The sequence below is a fragment of the Sus scrofa genome, chromosome 14, assembly GCF_000003025.6.
Source record: "Sus scrofa isolate TJ Tabasco breed Duroc chromosome 14, Sscrofa11.1, whole genome shotgun sequence".
Taxonomy (NCBI): Eukaryota; Metazoa; Chordata; class Mammalia; order Artiodactyla; family Suidae; genus Sus; species Sus scrofa.
The window spans coordinates 87569785-87589051 of NC_010456.5; the positions used below are offsets into that span (position 1 = coordinate 87569785).

Below are 19267 nucleotides of genomic sequence, written 5' to 3' on the forward strand. Positions count from 1 at the left end.
AGCAATGATAAGTAGATCCCTCTTATCTACTGACTGAGTCACCAAGGAACTCCTCATAAAGTATTTTGAAGCAAAACCTGACTTCCCTAAATGAGGCTATTTGTAGTATTTTCTTTTTCCGAAGAAACTCTATAATCTCTGATTAGAATGCTGCCTCAGTCCCTGATGGGTATTAATGTAAAATACATACACTTTCTAAATTTCAAACAATTCCAATTCCAAGACAAAACTGACCCCAAAGGTTTCAATAAGGAAATGTGAAATTGTATCCCATTCTGCAGATGAGGGACAGCAGACTTCAGTTAGTAGACAGTTGACAACCACACAGTTAATAAATGGAGTGTGTTCTCTGAAAAATAAAGCAACTTTCTAAAGAAAACAAAAACAGTGGAAGCAACCCAAAAGTCTGACATGTACAAAGAATTGGTTAAGAAATTGTAACACACAGATATTTTTATTTTTCTTTTTTTTGCTTTTTAGAGCTGCACCTGTGGCATATGGAGGTTCCCAGGCTAGGGGTCTAACTGGAGCTACAGCTGCCAGCCTACACCACAGCCCGAGTAATGCCAGATCCGAGCCGCGTCTGCGACCTACACCACCGCTCACTGCTTAACCCACTGAGCAAGGCCAGGGATTGAACCTGCAACCTCATGGTTCCTAGTGGGATTTGTTTCTGCTGCGCCACGACAGGAACTCCCACGTAAGTATTTTTAAATTAATAAAGGGAGGGAGACCAGAAAGCTTTCATATACTGACAAAGAATTATTCTCAAGATATATTAAGTGAAAAAGCAAAGTACAAAACAGCATGTTATCTCCTTGTAGATTTAAATACACACACACGTATATGTAATTGTTTGTATTGTTTATAGGTGCATAACATATGTCAGAAAGGCTAACACAAGCAACTATGAGTGAGCGATCACTCCAAGAAGAATTAGGGCAAATGAAGGAAAAGGCTGGGAAGCTTTTAACCACTATCATTTTGTACTAGGTACAGGTAACTTTTTTTTTTTTTTTTTGGTCTTTTTAGGGCCTCACCCACAGCATATGGAGGTTCGAGCCTCAGGGTCAAATCAAACCTACACTACAGCTGGATCCTTAACCCAATGAGCAAGGCCAGGGACAGAACCTGTGTCCTCATGGATACTAGCCAGATTCATTTCCACTGAGCCACGATGGGACTCTCAGATAAATTTTTTAAATTTAAACTTTAAAAAAATAAAAATGTACATATTCTAAAGCAGAAAAAAATTAAACCCCCAAAATAAACATTTTTTTTCTACTTTTCAGCTAAGCAAAGTCCAAGATTCAACGAAATGATGCAAAGAGAAAAAGAGCCACACTGTTAGTGAAGAATTGGGCGATATCAATTGAGTATTTAAATGTATATGCTATTTAAGTTCCACTTCTATAAACATACCACTGTACTGAATATATGATGCTCAAAAATGTAAGCAGAACATATATTACATATATATGATATATTATCATATAATAATTACATCATATATCATATATATATGATGCTCAAAATATAAGTTCAACATGGCAGTCCCTTGTGGTGCAGTGGGTTAAGGATCCAGCATCATCACTGCAGCGGCTCAGGTCACTGTTATGGCGCAGGTTTGACCCTGGCCTAGGAACATCAACATGCCACTAGTCTAGCCAAAAAAAGAGAAAGATGTTCAATGAAGCACTTTATCTGTAATAGTAAATGACTAGAAACAGCCAAACCAACCTTAACAGCCTCAAGTATGGTATATCCATATAACAGAAAACCATGAAGCTGTTAACAAAACAAAGAACAAGTAGATTCATAAATACTGATGTGTACATCCTAAAAATTTTTCCGTAAATGTGTGTGGAGGAAAGGCAGTGGTGGGGTTTTTTTGGCCACACCTGTGGCATGCAAAGTTCCCAGGCCAGGGAATGAATCCATACCACAGCAGCAACCCAAGTCACTGCAGTGAAAAGGCCAGATCCTTAACCTACTACGCCACAGGAGAATGTCTCCATAAGTGTTTTTTAAGGCACAATACACTATACACTCACATATATATCATGCTCCCATTTATGTGTTTGTGTTTTTAAGGATACATATATTTGCATGATGTGCATGAAGATTATGAAAAGATATGTAAGAAAGTGTAATTCCCTTGTGGCTCAGTGGGTCGGGGATCTGGCATTGTCACTGCTGCAGCTTTGGTTTCAGCTGTGGCGCATATTCAATCCCTGGCCCAAGAACTTCTGCATGCCGTAGGAACAACCAAGGGAAATAAAGGGGAAAAAATAAAGAAATTGTTAACAGCATTTGCTTCTGTGAAATGGAACTGTCTTTTCATTGTCAACAAGAGTATGTAGCTATTTATCAGAGGCACCTAAAGACAATGGAAAAACATGGCACATCTTCCTCAATGAATCAATTTTACTCAAGTATTTGGAAAGTAAAAAAATACTTAAAAAAAAAGTTAGGCATTTCAAATGATGATTTCAAATGTTTATATATATAAATATAAAAATCTATCTATATTATATATATGGTATATATAATTATACATCTTATTATATAATATATATATTTTTTTTATATATATATATATAGCCTTTTTTTTTAATGGCTACACCTGCAGCATATGAAAGTTCCCAGGCTAGGGGTCAAATGGGAGCTGCAGCCACTGCCACGGCCACGCCAGATCTGAGCTGCATCTGTGACCTATGCCGCAGCTTGCAACAACACCGGATCCTTCACCCACTGAGCAAGGCCACGGACTGAACCCGTATCCTCAGAGACACTAATCAAATTCTTAACCCACTAAGCCACAATGGGAACTCCAAGTTTTTATATTTCATAAAACATTCCTATCAAACACCAAATCTATATGTAATTTTAAAAATAAAGCAACTTCAAGAGTTCCCCTTGTGGCTCAGTGGTAACAAACCCGATTAGTACCCACGAGGACTCAGGTTCAATTCCTGGCCTTGCTCAGTGGGTTAAGGATCTGGCGTTGCTGTGACCTGTGGTGTAGGTCACAGGCACAGTTAGCATCCAGCATTGCTGTAGCTGTGGCACAGACTGGCAGCTGCAGCTCCTATTTGACCTCTAGCCTGGGAACTTCCATATGCCAGAGGTGTGGCCCTAAAAAAAAGAAAAAAGAAAAGAAAAATAAAGTAACTTCAAAAGAACTATTCAGAGTTCCCTTGTGGCTCAGCAGATTAAGGATCCAACATTGTTAATGCTGTGGCGCAAGTTTGATCCCTGACCAGAGAAATTCCACAGGCCATGGGTGTGGCCAAATAATAATAACTTAAAAAATAAAAGAACTATTCAACTGAACCCACTATACAGAACAGTCAAGTCAACTCAACTTCTCATTCCTCAACAAGAGCCTATGGAGAATCTGTCAATTGCCATTGCCAAGGAGGTTGTTTATTCCCATGGTCTCCCACTCAAGCTGCCCATCTCTGTCCCCCCTTACAGCAGAATAGGGAACACACCCACATAATCTATGCCACTCCTCAATCAGTGGGCCACCCTGACAATTAACTCTTCAAACTAGATACACAGAACCTTGGAGTTACACAAAGACCTTCCAAAACATACACAGGCACAAGTTTTAGCGACGTTTGTTTCTAAATTCCCAACTTCCTCATGTACTCTGGTCCAAAAACTGATCTACCAATCTATCATTCTTCTCCCACATTGCAAATAATGGCAGATCGCTCACCTATCCCCTAATCTTACTATGGTACATTGTTCCTACTCTGGCATGACCTATAAAGAAATAATATGGGAGCTCCTTTCGTGGCTCAGGGGTTAACGAACCCGACTAGCATTCATGAGGACAAGGGTTTGATCCCTGGTCTTGCTCCGTGGGGTTAAGGATCTGGCACTACTGTGAGCTGTGGTGTAGATTGCAGAACTGGCTCTGGAGTTGCTGTGGCTCTGGCGTAGGCCAGCAGCTGTAGCTCCGATTCAACCCCTCACCTGGAAACCTCCATATGCTGCAGGTGCAACCCTAAAAAGACAGAAAGACAAAAACAAAGACAGGATGGCAATTACATTGAGGGTGAGGAAGGGGACCACAAAGAAGAATTTCTTTATGGAGTGGCTAGCACTATTCTATTCCCTGATGTGGGTGGTGGTTACAACAGTGCTGCTCTTGCAAAACATATCTTTCTATTATATTGTGTGATTTTCTGTATCTGTATTTTCTTTTACAATAAAAAGTTTAAAGATATCACTATATGGAGTTCCCGTTGTGGCTCAGCAGAAACACATCTGACTAGCATCCATGAGGATGCAGGTTCCATCCCTGGCCTCGCTCAGGTGGGTTAAGGATCTGGCATTGCCATGAGCTGTGGTATAGGTTGCAGATTTGGCTCAGATCCTGCATTGCTGTGGCTGTGGCGTAAGCCAACAGTACAGCTCCAATTTGACCCCTAGCCTGGGAACCTCCATATGCGGTGGCTGCAGCCCTAAAAAGACAAACGACAAAAAATAAAAAAAATAAAATAAATTAAATTTAAAAATAAAGAGATAAAAGCTAAATAAATATTTTTTAAAATATTTTTTTATGACCAGCAACCCGTACCTAGATACTTACTCGAAGAGGAATGTGGATTTATGCCTACACAAAAACCTAAAAGTAACTGTAAACAGCTTCATTTATTATTTATTTATTTATTTTTTTTTGGTCTTTTTGCCTTTTCTAGGGCCGCTTCCGCGGCATATGGAGGTTCCCAGGCTAGGGGTCGAATCGGAGCCGTAGCCACCAGCCTACGCCAGAGCCACAGCAGTGCCGGGTCCTTAACCCGCTGAGCAAGGCCAGGGATCGAACCCGCAACCTCATGGTTCCTAGTCGGATTCATTAACCACTGCGCCACAACGGGAACTCCGAAAACGGCTTCATTTATAATTGCCAAAATCTAAAAACCAAAATGGCCTTTAACTTGTGAGTGGATTGTGGTACATAAATATAATGGAATACTACTCAACAATAACAAAATACTGATACATGCAACAACAGGGAATATCTTAAAAGCATTATGCTAAATGAAAAAAGCCAGACTGAAATTGCTACCTACTGTATGATCCCATATATATATATATATGACATTTTGGAAAAAAACAAAGCTATAGGGACCAAAAAAAAAAAAAAATAGATCAGTGGATGCCAGAGTTGGAAATGGAAGAAGGAACTGACTACAAAGGAGCATGAACGAACTTTTGTCATGATGAAAATATTCTCCATCTTGATAATAATTGCAATGATTAGATATTGCACCAGTTATGCTCTATTTTTCCTTCCAGATTCACTCTCCATCCTGATCTCAGCCCCAGAAGGCTGGCCTGTATCAAGGTTTCCTTACCCTCAGGCTTCCATTGGGTTCTATCAATGAGGAGCCTCAGGATAAAGGAGGGAAGGAGCAGACATTTTATTTTCAGATATCTTAACCTCCAGCATCTTCTTTGTGAGGTTCCCCATTCTTAAGAGAAGCATACTGCTCTTCTTAAGGTGGCCTTCTCTACTCAGCTCAAATAATCCCTTGCCCCTGTGAAATTGGGTGACAAAAGCTTCATCTCAGCTAACAAAGAAGATGGGCTTTCCGTAATATTCCTCCCATACCTTTGTAAATATGCTCTGTATAAATAAACACTCCTGGTATGAGCCTGAGGTATGTCACTTGTTTCTAGTTGGGACTTTGATAAATCAAAACGCAAACTTTTAAAATATATGAGGAAAGAGTTCCCACTGTGGCTCACACTAGTATCCATGAGGACGTGGGTTTGATCCATGGCCTTGCTCAGTGGGTTAAGGATCCCAGTTGCTGTGAGCTGTCATGTAGGTCGCAGATGGGGCTTGGATCCCGAATTGCTGTGGGCATGGTGTAGGCCAGCAGCTGCAGCTCCAATTCGACCTCCTAGCCTGGGAACTTCCATGTGCCATGGGTGCAGCCCTAAAAAACAACAACAACAAAAAAAAACTACACAAACACACGCACATGGGGAAAACACATCTTGCCATCTACCTCCTCCTGTATTCAAAATGTACCTGTACTTCTTTCCTATCTCCTAATCCCAACAACCCACTGCCTCCATCATCAGAGTATCCAGGCCTTAGGAATCAGCACACTCACATACACCTGAGGGTCACACCCTCTGCCACTTCCTTGCCCTAAATGAAACCTGACTAAGGATGCTACTTCTGCAGCCCCTTCTAGTATCTCAGAAAAGAATGGCTTGCAGTCACCCATATGCTGGCTCTCCAGAGCCCTTTATAAACTATTATTACTCACTTCTCTTATGAAAGCCCATTCTTTTGTTGGAGTTCCCATTGTGGCTCGTGGTAACCAATCCAACTAGCATCCATTAGGATGAGGGATCAATCCCTGGCTTAGCTCAGTGGGTTAAGAATCCGGCACTGCCTTGAGCTGTATGGTGTAGGTCACAGACTCAGCTTAGAATCTGAGTGGCTGTGGCTGGCAGCTGCAGCTCCAATTCGACCCCAGCCTGGGAACATCCATATGCCTCAGGTGTGGCCCTAAAAAGCCAAAAAAAAAAAAAAAAAAAAAAAAAAAAAGATTGAATAAATAAACAAAAGCCCATTCTTTTGAGGCTTGTACCACCTATCTAGTCGCCCTCTCATACTCCTCCTATGTGTTATCTAACAACCTCTTATTCTTCATTTAAGGATTTTACAGGAGATTTACAATCTACCCCACCACACCACTTTTGCTATCATTCTGATTTCACCAAATTCCAATCTCCTGACCTCCCAGTTCTGAAACTCCTCTCTGCAACAGGCTTCTACATTCCATTTTAGCCACTAGTTCAGTTTCATCCAGGAACTTACCATGTCCTAAAATGCTTCAATTCTTAAATACTAAAATCATTTTAATCACAACTATCAAACTTGCTTGTTTTGATAATCCTATTTTTTTTTTGCTTCTTAGGGCCACACCTGTGGCATATGGAGGTTCCCAGGCTAGGGGTCGAATTGGAGCTATAGATGTCGGTGGCCTATGCCACAGCCACAGCCACAGCCACGCCAGATCGGAGCCCCATCTGGGACCTACACCACAGCTCACGGCAATGCCAGATCCTTAAACCCACTGAGTGAGGCCTGGGATCAAACCTATGTCCTCATGGATGCTAGTCAGATTCATTTCCACTGAACCACTACGGAACTCCACAATAATCCTATTCTTGACTTTTATGTAATAAGACTCGGTATACTAACCTCTCTCCCCCTCTTTCTCCTGTCCATCCACACTGTCCAGGTAAAGTTTAAACTGCATAGTCCCTTGGTTCAAATACTCTCTGATCAATAACCTAAATTCTCTTTCTTCTCTATCTGTTCACTCCATATTTTGTCAGACAAAATGCCAATCCAGAATAATTCTCATTATTGTATCCAATATTCTATATTTTGTGCAGGTTCTGGCTATTAAGGCTTAAGGAGAGAGGAAAACACACATACTCAATAGGTGGATCAATGACCACAAGTTTTCAGTGATCAGTGACGTCCAGAAATTCTGCTTTCTCTCTAAACAGCTCCTTCTTTTCCACTTTCTGCAACATATATTTGAACACTTTGTCCCCCCTCCACCAGCCACCACATACCCATCCTTCTTTCTTTCTCTTTTCAGAGATGACCTCTTTTGTCATTTTAAGAAAAAAAAAAGTTTTCATTCATAAACCACCTTATCTTCCATCCTCCCATTAAGCTCACATTTTCGCCCACCTTTCCTCCTAGCCAGGAAAAGCAGAATCCCTTCTTCCAAGACCACTCTCCCCCTGAGCTTTGGGTCCTATGCTCTCTCTCATGCAGTCAAACCTTCCAGAACTCCCCTTCCCTATATATCTCTAACTGCCCCTTTTCTTCTCTCCTTCAAATATCTTTAACAAGTTGTGTACCTGCCACCCCCATTTCCTCACTGTGTACTAGCTGCTCAGACCACTTTTAGCCAAACTGTAAAATCCAATGCCTACTTCGCAGTCCTCATTTTTGTTGACTTTGCAGCAGGCATTCCAATTAGGCATTCCAATTTATTTGATCCTTCATGAAACATTTTTCAGTTGGAGTCCATAAAATATCACTCACTTGATTTTCCTTCAGATGCTCTAGTTGCTTCTACTCAATTACCTAGCTTTTCTTCCCCTTCTCTCCATCCATTAGTATTTCAAGCTGTTCGGTACTTTTTCCTTAAATTCTCTGTAATGACTTTTTATAATCCTCTACTTTCAAATAACATTTATATACTCAATCACAAATTTTTTTTTGTCTTTTTTAGGGCTGCACTCGCGGCATATGGAGGTTCCCAGGCTAGGGGTCAAATCGGAGCTGTAGCTGCTGGCCTACACCACAGCCACAACACCACCAGATCCTTAACCCACTGAGCAAAGCCAGGGATCAAACCTGTGTTCTCATGGAAACTAGTCAGCTTAGTTTCCGCTGAGCCAGGACAGGAACTCCCTGAATCACAAACTTATCATCTCCAACCAAGACACACCTAAGTTCCATACCAGCAGATCCTGCTGCCTCATGAACATAACTCCCATATATCACAAACTCAATGTGTCCAAAACTGAACTCATGAACTTTCCCTTATCTCAATGATACTATTATCCACTCAGCTGCTGACATCAGACACCTGGGATTCATTCTCCATGTCTCCTCCTTCCTTATAGCCCATGTCACAAAGCTCTACCACTTCTATCTTTTCTCAGTGCACCAGGTCTCAAGTTAAATGTCAGTCTGCCACCATGCCTCATTCACTCAAACCAGGCAAAGTAACCCATTATATATTCTCACAGCAGCCTATATTTTTCTGTCAGTTTTCTACATACTTGTTTGTATTCAATTTTGGTCTTATTTTTATTCAATCCATCTTGCCCACTAGAATATGAAAAGGAAAGGTCTTGTTTATGGACATGCATCCAACACCCAGCATACAGAAGACACTGAAATTATAGCTGGATGGTTGGAAGGAAAGCATCCGCACAACCACCTATGAAAAATTCATCCTCTACCAACCAGGGGTCTGGAAAAGTTGAGGACTATTTCCTAGAGTCAGGAGCTGAACCGTAAAAATATATGATGTATTTTTACATGTGCTCTAAATTCTAAGAATACAGAATACATGTGGAAATAATCTGAAAAGCAACGGGCATTATACAAATGTGTTGCCATTGTTTCAGAAATAGTTATTTATCATGACCAGCCCAAGTCAAAAGTTTCAACCCTACCTAGGGGACAAAGACCATGCTTATAATTTTCTTGTACTAGCCCATAGCTGGCATTCAGCCTGGATCTGAGGAGAAACTTGTTAGTCGTTACCTGCATTTGTGTTACTGCTCAAGCCTTGAGAATGAACCTCCTTTTATTAAAATATATTTCACAAGAAATTAAAGTTCTACTTTAAGACAAAATGTACTTACTTGAAATTACACTGTCTCTTTCAGAATTTGCATATTAAATTTCCACTTGTATACAGAACAAAAAATTAGCAAGTAGAAGATAATTAACAATAAAAATAAGGTCAGTTCTCTTCATTAAGTATTATAAGTAAGTAGTCTGACCACCATTCTTATTAAAAAGAAAATTATTTAAACAGAGGGGAGAAGTAATCTTTAATTTGTTTCTCACCAGTTACCTCCAAACTCACTGTATAGTGTCAGTCTGTTATTTTAAATTTAAGGCCTCACATATGACAAAATTAAGTTCACACATATCAGAATACACCAGCACAGTATGAAAAGAACTCTGAATGTTTCTCAGATGTTCCACTTAATAGTTCAAGTTATTTAACCTCCCTGAACTATACTTTACCCCCTACAAAATGGGAATAAAGCCTGTAATAAACAGGTGTGATTAAGGATCAACTGATATATAAAGGGCTTAGCACAAAGTAATAATAGGCATCTTATCCTCCTCTCTTAGAAGAAGGTGATTTTAGGTATGACAAGTATATTCTATATGACAAATACATACAATATCTAAATGAAGACAGGTAACTCTTACTGGTACTATACCTGCAAAATTCTTTAATAATCCTCATTAATCACCTTACTTTATCCAATGAGTAGATGACAATCTCCTCTCAGGTCACAGGTTCCTGGCCTATTTTAAGCTTTCAGGAATAGAAGAATTTATTTCCCTTTCTTAAAACCACCGTCAGTTCTAAATCAAAGTTCCTAATTTCCTGACAATAACATTCTCATAACATATACAAATACTCATTACAGCTTTAAGCAAATGGGAAAAAAATTATTGGCTACAAAAACAGTCATGCAAATTAAGAGCCTATGCCATTTTATCTCAATATTTGGCAGGATGTGTAGATTGAATTCCAGCTGGCTAGCACAGAAAGTGTGCCAAATAGAGTCTTTGCACACTTTTATTCTAGAGTCCAGATTAAAAATCTATAGCAGAAAGCACAAAATGGAAAACAGAAGTAGGTGCATATAAACGGCATGAGAAGCCCTCTTTCAGCCCTAATGCACATAACTCTGGATTCCAAACTTTGTAAGAATACTAAGATCTCTCAAAAGACCAAACTTTTATCTCTTGCTAAAAGTTTTTTTTTTTAAGTGTTTCACTTGTTTGAGAATTCCCTGGCTTTAATGACAACTGCAACTAAAGTATCTATAGGTAAAATAATAAATCTTGAATCTGCTTTAAAATAATTTAGGAGGGGAGTTCTCATCCTAGCTCAGCGGTTAGCAAAACTGACTAGCATCCATGAGGACACAGGTTCCATCCCTGGCCTCACTCAGTGGGTTAAGGATCCGGCATTGGCGTAGGCTGTGGTATAGGTCGCAGGAGTGGCTAGCATCTGGTGGTGTTGTGGCTCTGGTGTAGACAAGCGGCTACAGCTCCGACTGGACCCCTAGCCTGGGAACCTCCATATGCCACAAGTACAGCCCTAAAAGATAAAAAGACCAAAAAATAATAACAATAATAGAAATAAATAAAATAATCCAGGAGGTAGAGGACAGGAGGTGGAGAAAGTAGTATGTACGATAGAACAAGATTTGCATATAACAACTGTTGAAGCTAGAACACAGGCACACAAGAGCCTTTTAAGATTTCTATTTTTGTGTGTCTCAAAGTTCCACAGTAAAAAGTGGGGGGTTTTTTCGTGTTTTTGTTTTTTGTCTTTTTGTTTTTTTTGTCTTGCTATTTCTTTGGGCCGCTCCCGCGGCATATGGAGGTTCCCAGGCTAGGGGGTCCAATCGGAGCTGTAGCCACCCGCCTACACCAGAGCCACAGCAACGAGGGATCTGCAACCTACACCACAGCTCACCACAATGCCGGATCGTTAACCCACTGAGCAAGGGCAGGGACCCAACCCTCAACCTCATCGTTCCTAGTAGGATTCGTTAACCACTGCGCCATGACGGGAACTCCCTGGTTTTTTTAATTAAGGTTAGGATGTTTTTGCACCTCAATCCTTCCCTGCAGTTCTCATTCAGTTTGTAATCTTGCTTCTGGTTCCCTTACCCATCAAGCATCCATTCGGCAACCATTATGTTTTATCATGACCTCATTCCGGGTTTCCTCTTCAAATAAGCCACTTTTTAAAAAAAAAACAAACTTTTTAGGGTCACTTGTTTAGGGTCACCCAAGACATATAGAAGTTCCCAGGGTAGGGGTCAAAAGGGAGCTGCAGCTGCCAGGCCTACGCCACAGCCACAGCAATGCCAGGTCCGAGCCACGTCTGCAACCTACACCATTGCTCACGGCAATACCAGATCCTTGACCCACTGAGCAAGGCTAGGGATCGAACCCGCCTCCTCATGGATATTAGTTGGGTTCGTTTCCACTATGCCATAACAGGAACTCCAAATAAGCCCCAATTTTATTTTATTTTATTTTATTTTTTTCCCTTTTTGTCTTTTTGCCTTTTCCATGGCCGCTCTGGTGGCGCATGGAGGTTCCCAGGCTAGGGGTCAAACTGGAGCTGTAGCCACCGGCCTACACCAGATCCACAGCAAGGCAGGATCTGAGCCGCGTCTGCAATCTACACCACAGTTCACTACAACGCTGGATCCTTAACCCATTGAGCAAGGCCAGGGATCAAACCCGCAACCTCATGGTTCCTAGTCGGATTCGTTAACCACTGAGCCACGATGGGAACTCCAAAGCCCCAATTTTAAAAAGCATTATCTGGCATAAAATATTTAAAACAAGTAATTTTAACAGTACCTAAAAATTAATCATATATTCCCCTATAGAGGTCCACTTTAAAACTTAACACCAGAACAAATGATGGGCCCTTTTTCACTGATGTGACATAATTCTACAGCAAAAAAAAATGGTCTGAATGAACAGGAACATTCCACAGGAAGGATACTAAAGAACCTAACTGGTGCACTTTGAACAAAAATGATCATAAAATTTCTCACAAGTTCTTAAAATGCCTGAACATAATCTGCAAAGGATTTCTAAGACCTAAGAGAGTGTACATGTACTTTTATCTGAAATCCAAAATTTTATTCTCAAAAGACCTCTAATTCAAAAAAGGTTTAGGAACCACTTTAGATTTATAGAGACCCCTTTTATCAAAACCTTAGGTTTGAATTTCTAAACTTCAACTAAAATCACGCTTTCTGAATGACAGTAAAGGCACTGACAATCTGACAGACATAATGCATGGAAATGCCCAAATTTTAGAGAGGCAAGGAAAGGTCAAAAGGTACAGAAGTACTCCCAGAACTATAACCAACTTATAAACATACAAACTTAAAAAGGTTTAAAGGAACAACTAACTTACACATGTTAGGGATAGGACAAGACCATGAGAATTAAAAGTACTCCCTCAAAGTTCCCTTGTCTTTCAGCAAGCTACCAGAGTTGCTGCAGCTCTGGATGGGCCAAGGGAGAGGACAAAGTTAGAAATATTCAGTGTCACACCATTCCCTTCCTACTAAGGATGCCCTGTGAAGAAAGAAGGAAGAGGAACAAGATGTTCTTGAACATATATTTTTCTGTATTTTAGTATAAATTTTCCCACCCCAAACCCATCAAAATAGTTTGTACACTTGGTCAGGCCACAGTATCAGCACCAGAATCACGATTTAGCTACATGAGACTGGGAAGCTAATATCTCTTTTCTACAGAAAATTGTTTCCAGTTCCCACTGAACAACTTCAAATAGCAGTTTGGACATGTACAGATGTAACATCAGCAAAGCTATATAAGCAATTGCTGCCTAAAAATATTTTACTTCCTAGTTCCTGTTCCCCCTCTACTTAAAATTTATCCTATTGATATCCTCTGCCTGCCAATGATGCCCCTCTATTCTCCAAAGATAGCACTTGAGGAAGCTTTTGTCTATGTGCCTTGACCAATTTCACCACCTCCCCCAGCCTCATCTTCCCTCCTCCAGGCTATCTGCCCCACACGGAGGATTAGAACACTAGATAAACTGACAGAGAACATTCTCAGAGCCTAACACAGCAGAGGACACAGAGCAGGCACTCAACATTTTGAAAACTCAATAAATGAATCTCATTCCAATTCTGCCACTACTCAACCTTGAACAGTTACTTAACCTCTTTGAGTCTCATCTATAAAACAAGAGGAACGGAGTTAAAATTTCTTTTGGCTTAGCAGTTCTATGATTAGAATACATTTTTAGGAGCTGATCTGAGAAATAGCTTTCATACTGTTTTTTAATGAAAATTTAACCTAACCTTAAGTTATGGACAATGCTTCAGGAGAAATACGGGCAAAGGATAAGAACAGCCAAATCAGAATTAACCAGGAGGATCAAGGGAATGACAGGAACAGCTGGTTCATCCTCTCATCCAAGGGTAAAAAAGAGAGTGAAAAATGTTCAGCATTTTTAGTGAAGCTATGCAAGGCAAAGTCTTGTATTATACTGTTTGAGGAGCCTTATATTAAGCCCCCAGAGGACAAATTCTTCTCAAGTATTCAAAACTAGGTAAGTTTAGTCTTTACCTTTTTTTTTTTTTTTTTTTTAATGGCCACACCTGTGGCATAAGGGATTTCCCAGGCTACGGACTGAATCAGAGCTGAATCTGCCAGACTACACCACAGACATAGCAACTGGGGATCCGAGTTGCATCTGCGACCTACACCTCAGCTTGTGGCAACGCCGAACCTTAACCCACTGAGGGATTGAACCCACATCCTCATGGATACTAGTGGGGTTCGTTACCACTGAGCCACAATGGGAATTCCTGTCTTTACCTCTTTTAAAAATGTAAGTTCTTTATAACCTTTTATTATTGCTAAATTTTGCCAGGAAGTAAAGAACTAAGGTTTGTTTTTGACTACAGTGCCATCCTTGTCCTATTGCTGATAAGGCACACATGCTGCTGTCTACCCTGCCGTCTAGTAGCTAAGCTCTTCTGTCTAGTCTTTTAGTTGACTGCACATTTTACCACTTATTGTTAAGTGTTAAATCCTTAAAATGAGTTACAGGTACAACTGATAAAATACATTGTTTAGGAACAAACACTAGATGCCAGATTTACAAATTGACATTTTAAAAACACTAGTTCTGTGGACAAAAATCTCTTAATACAAGTTGCTGCTGGCACCAAAGAGACCCCAAACTAATCTGAATTTGCATCAAGTTTAATTCTTCAACACTTCTTCTCCATACCTCCTTAATCTTTCTACTTTGGGAAGAAAGTCTAACACTTCTAAACCTAATCCTCATAGTAAATGCTCATCTTGTTTCCATTATCAGTAACTATCCAAATCCTCCACAGTAATAGAAATGAGATAGTGTGCAATTCTAACACAACAAAAAGAATGTTTCTTATTGAAACTGGAGTTAAGAATTAATGAAAGACCATCCCTGAAATGTACTTAGTCTAGAAACATTAATATCCAAGTTGTTTACATAAAATTTCAACCCCCGCTTGGTTTAATTTCTTAAATCTCTTCTACAAAATTATCTTTGGTCCCCATCAATTATAAATGCAGAAAGAAAACCCAAGAGGTGTAATATTTCAGAATTTAAAACAGGCATTTAAATGGTTTACACAAAGTTCTGGCTCAGAATAAAGAAAATCAAAACTTACCTGAAGTCATCAATTTAGCACAGCTACTTCTGCTTGCACCATCTTCTAAGACACGGTTTGTGCTTTTTTCTTTCCCAAGCAAAGTATCCTCCAAACGTAAGCATTTATCAGATACAACACTGTCTTCACCCATCACCTGACTAATTTTGCTATTAGCTTCAAGTACAGAAGTGACATCTTCCAGCTGAGCAGCTTCACTAGATTCTGAATAAGAGGAACCCTTACCCTGGGCTAAATTCTTTGAAGAAACTGGGAGAGACTCATCATCACTATCAAATCCAAAAGGATCTCCAGTATTTTCTTCTTCCATCTTAGGTTTCTTCGGAACTTCTTGGATATCTGGTTTGAAATTGGGCCTCTTCTGTCCTAATTTAGCCATAAATGTGGTCTCTCCCCATTTTGTGCTAAGGGTGGTCCGTTTGTTGGAAAAGACTTCATCAAACTTTGAACTGCCATTTCCTCCTTTCCTACTGTATGTTTTCCCAAATCTGGATGTCATTTTGACACCTGTTTCATATTCTCTGTGGGAAAAAAGGAAGAAAATATACAATCAACAAATATTTGACAAGTATTAATATTGAATGTAAAAATAAGAACATAAGGATGCCCTCCATGCGGCTCTTCAACATTCAAGATACAGCTTTTTTAAAATGGTTAAATAAATGTGGGGAGGGAATATAGAGAGGCTAATTTTTTATTCTACATACTTCTGCCATTTTTTTTACAGTGAGTACATATCCATATGATACTTTCAGAATAAGAAAGTGTAACAACTAACCAACTTATAATACAGCATTCACAAAACCAACTTAGAGTGGAACATCAATTTTTTTTAGTTTCAAATGAGTCTACTTACTATTCTCATCACTTTTACCATAAAAAAATAATCTAAATGGGCCAATTACTCTTAATATATAAAATCTTAAGCACAAAATGTGAATTTTTTCAGGATCTTAAAAATGTCAAATAATTAACTAAACACAGTTCTTTGAAATTTCACAGCACTTATGAGAAAGGGGGGGAAAGTCAAAAAAATGGTGCTATTTTCTCACATATAAGAACCTGCAGCTTTTAACCCAACCTCAAAGATACTAATTTTTGTTCTAAAGCAATATGAACTGTGACTTGAAAAATATTCCTTTCTTGGTCATCTCCCTAAATCCAAGAAACCATACTTACTCTATCTTCCTTGTCCCTATAGTCCTGTGCTCATTTACTGAGCTAGGTTTTCTAGAGCTAGTGAACTCCAGCACATTACACCGACTGGTCTCCGGATTACTGCATGAAGCAATGCAAACATATAACTATTTTCCTCTTTGCTTTAAGAAAGGATAAACTGATTCATCTGATTTATCTACATAATAAGTACTAGGACAAAAAAAAATTTCAGAACAGTATATCAAGAGTCAAACATTTAAAAAACAAGCTACTTTTTAAACACTATCAATCTTTATCCATTTCTCACACTGTGACCTAAAGTTTAAATATCAATAAATTAAATACAAACAGAAAAAAATGAACAATTGCCTACGCACTTGAAAAAAAAGGCAAACTCTGAAATTTACAGTATGACTGGAATGATATTTTGACCTATATTTTTGAATGTTTTTTATCCATACTTTACATGGTTCCCCTTCTTAAATTCTGGCAATTTATAGGGAATCACTATAAACTTAGTTTATATTCCCCTCTCATATTTCAGTGAGAAGCTAATTCTAATAGGATAAAATAACAATTTAGTCATCACTCACATCTTCTTTAAAAGAAAATGGTTTGTAATTTGTTCGAAGACCTTTCAATATGTCACAAAACTTTTTCCTGAGGGAGATCTATTTCCCTTCCTACTGTACATTTAAACTAAAGATTTTTGTCTTTCTTGTTAAGTACATCCTAAAAAACTAAGAATATTTGGCAGCTACCAGAAGACAAAATAAATCATTTCTTTTCATTCCTCCATGAAGGTAAAGCCCTGATCTACAGACCTATATTTACATATACACCAACAAAGTTGAAATGTTTTGGATACACTAACATGGTAATCACCTAAAAATGCTGACTAAAGGCCAAACCAAAAATCTAGACTTGGGCTATTTTAGGCCCACACCAGAAAAACTCATGGTAAAAATGGTCCTAGAACCACAAAGCATTCACTGTTGCAAGTTGAAAGTCTGCAACGAATATTTGATTAAGAAATTAATTATTTTAAGCAGTAAGAAAATCATGCTTACGTTTTTTTAAAATAACCCATGTCTTTGACAAGTATATACTGAAATACTGATGCAATAATGTCAGTGATTCTCTAACTTTAAGAGGTGTGGAATGGAAAGTGCACAGATGAGTTGAGAGTTAATAACTTGATTCTGAAAGATGACTATATGGGAGTTCACTACCTAACACTCCCTACTTTTGACTGTCTTTCCAATTTTCTATCTTTCTTTTAAAAGTCACTAGACAAACTATTGTGATTGCATTATCTAAGCCTAGTGTATAAAGTACGTACAAATTCAAAATAAGTAGGTAGACATAGGTGACATTACATTTTAAGTATATTTCAAGAACACAGGCTATCTTGCTGAAGCTTCAAACTCCAAAGACTACCCTAACCAAAAAGGAAAAAATGATTCACAATTAGGTCTTCGCAGTCTTTGGGCCTTTACCTCACTCAGCCCAAAGCCAGGTCGAATTTTCAGGGAAGTGCGCTGCGAATAAAAAGTCCTCACACTTAACCCCCATTGAAATCCAGCGTCTTTCAGATCTCCAAGGATTTAGAGGCTTCCAAGAAGGAATGAAAGAAGGAAAAGCCAAACCTCACGAACCAGAAACCCTCACCTGGGGGCGGCGGAGCAATAGAAGGTGGCGGGGAGAGGCGCCCCCCCGCTCCCGCCGGAGGCTCACGCAACTTTTCTCCTCCCCACCCCCACCTCCCAGGAAAGGGACGTTGCTTCTGACGCCCCGGAAGCCTCTGCCACCGAATCCCCAGGGCAGCTGAAGGCCTCAGTGGCGGCCAGGGGCGGAGGAAGAGACGGCAAAAGATTCAGGCCCGTAACCAACACACTTGACCGCGCCTGGGGAGGGAAGTAAATCAGCCATCGCCCAAAAAGAACTCAGAATAAAGGAAAAAAGAGTTCTTCAGATCGTTCCGCTGCCCAACTTCCTCAGAGGCCGGGTGGGTGACAGAGAGACTTCCATCACCCCCTCCAACACCCCTGCCTCCCCCACCCTCGACAAGCTCTGGGCCTAGGCAGCCGCCCGAGACCTTACTTACCCTCGGCGCCTGGCGGGTGCTTTAGCCTCGGGCCGCCTCCGCCTCTCCGGCTCCCAACGGCCCACGGGCGGGCGGCGGAGCCCCGCGCGGGAGAACGGGGCTGGCTGGTGCGTGAAGAGAAGCAAGGAGCTCCGCCACCGTCAGAACCCGCGACTCCGCTCTCGGTAAATAGGAAACCGGTGGAGGGGGGGAGGAGCGGCGGCACCGCAACTTCCCTCCCCGCCTCGAGCGCCGCCGGCCGGGCCCGGACTAGGCCTCCCTGGCCACCGCCGGAGCTGGTACCAGAGCCCGCTACGTGCCCCCGATGGGCCGCCGCCGCCTCCTGCGCCGCCGCTTCCGTCGGTGAATGGTCAGCGCTGGAGTTTGAACAGGGCCCTGAACCATCTCAACGCCATTTGCGCTCCCGGCCCCCACCTCCTTCCTCCAACAGCCGCTCGCTCCGTCACTCCGCTTCCCACAGGCCCCGCGCGGCCGCCCGACCCCGCAGCCAATTGCGCGGCGGCTTACTCAAACCGCCGCGCAGGCGCCGCGCCCCGCATGCTCCGGCGCCCGCCATTGGCCCGGCCGCGGGGCCCGACGGGAGTTGTAGTCCAGGTCCGCGAGGTCGCGGGGCTGAGAGCCCGGCGCAAGAGCGGGCTGCCGAAGGAGCGGCTGTGGCGGACCTCGGCTGCCCCGGCTCGGTAGCCAGTTTGAGCTCCCATCCCCGCTGGGAGACGCAGATGCCGCGGGGGAGGGCCGACTGCGCAGTGCAGGCAGCTGTGTCAATCGTTTCCCCTCCAGGGACTCGCCGGTGTCTGGGGACGGTGGGTTGTGCAGCTGCGCCGGGCCTACTGGGGCCGCCGCCTGGGAGCCAGGAGGCGGGAGCTCGCGGTTCCCAGCGGTCTTTGACCGGTCTGGCCGGTGCTGGCCCGGCGCAGGTAATGACGGCGGGAACCG

The 19267-nt window shown here is 41.3% G+C and overlaps 1 protein-coding gene across 4 annotated transcripts in view; it reads right to left on the reverse strand.

Moving 5' to 3' along the window:
- The window catches only part of WAPL (WAPL cohesin release factor), a 96227-nt gene extending 77333 nt beyond the window's left edge, over positions 1-18894 (reverse strand). For 2 of the 4 annotated variants that reach the window (XM_021073753.1, XM_021073752.1), the window contains exons 1-2: positions 18332-18826; positions 15067-15587 (exon numbers count right to left, since the gene is read on the reverse strand). In XM_021073753.1, coding sequence (XP_020929412.1) covers positions 15067-15565 — 499 coding nt within the window. In that variant the 5' untranslated portion in view covers positions 15566-15587; positions 18332-18826. Of the gene's footprint in view, positions 1-15066; positions 15588-18331 lie in introns of all 4 variants that reach the window. The other 2 variants (XM_013990453.2, XM_021073751.1) reach the window with 2 other exon arrangements.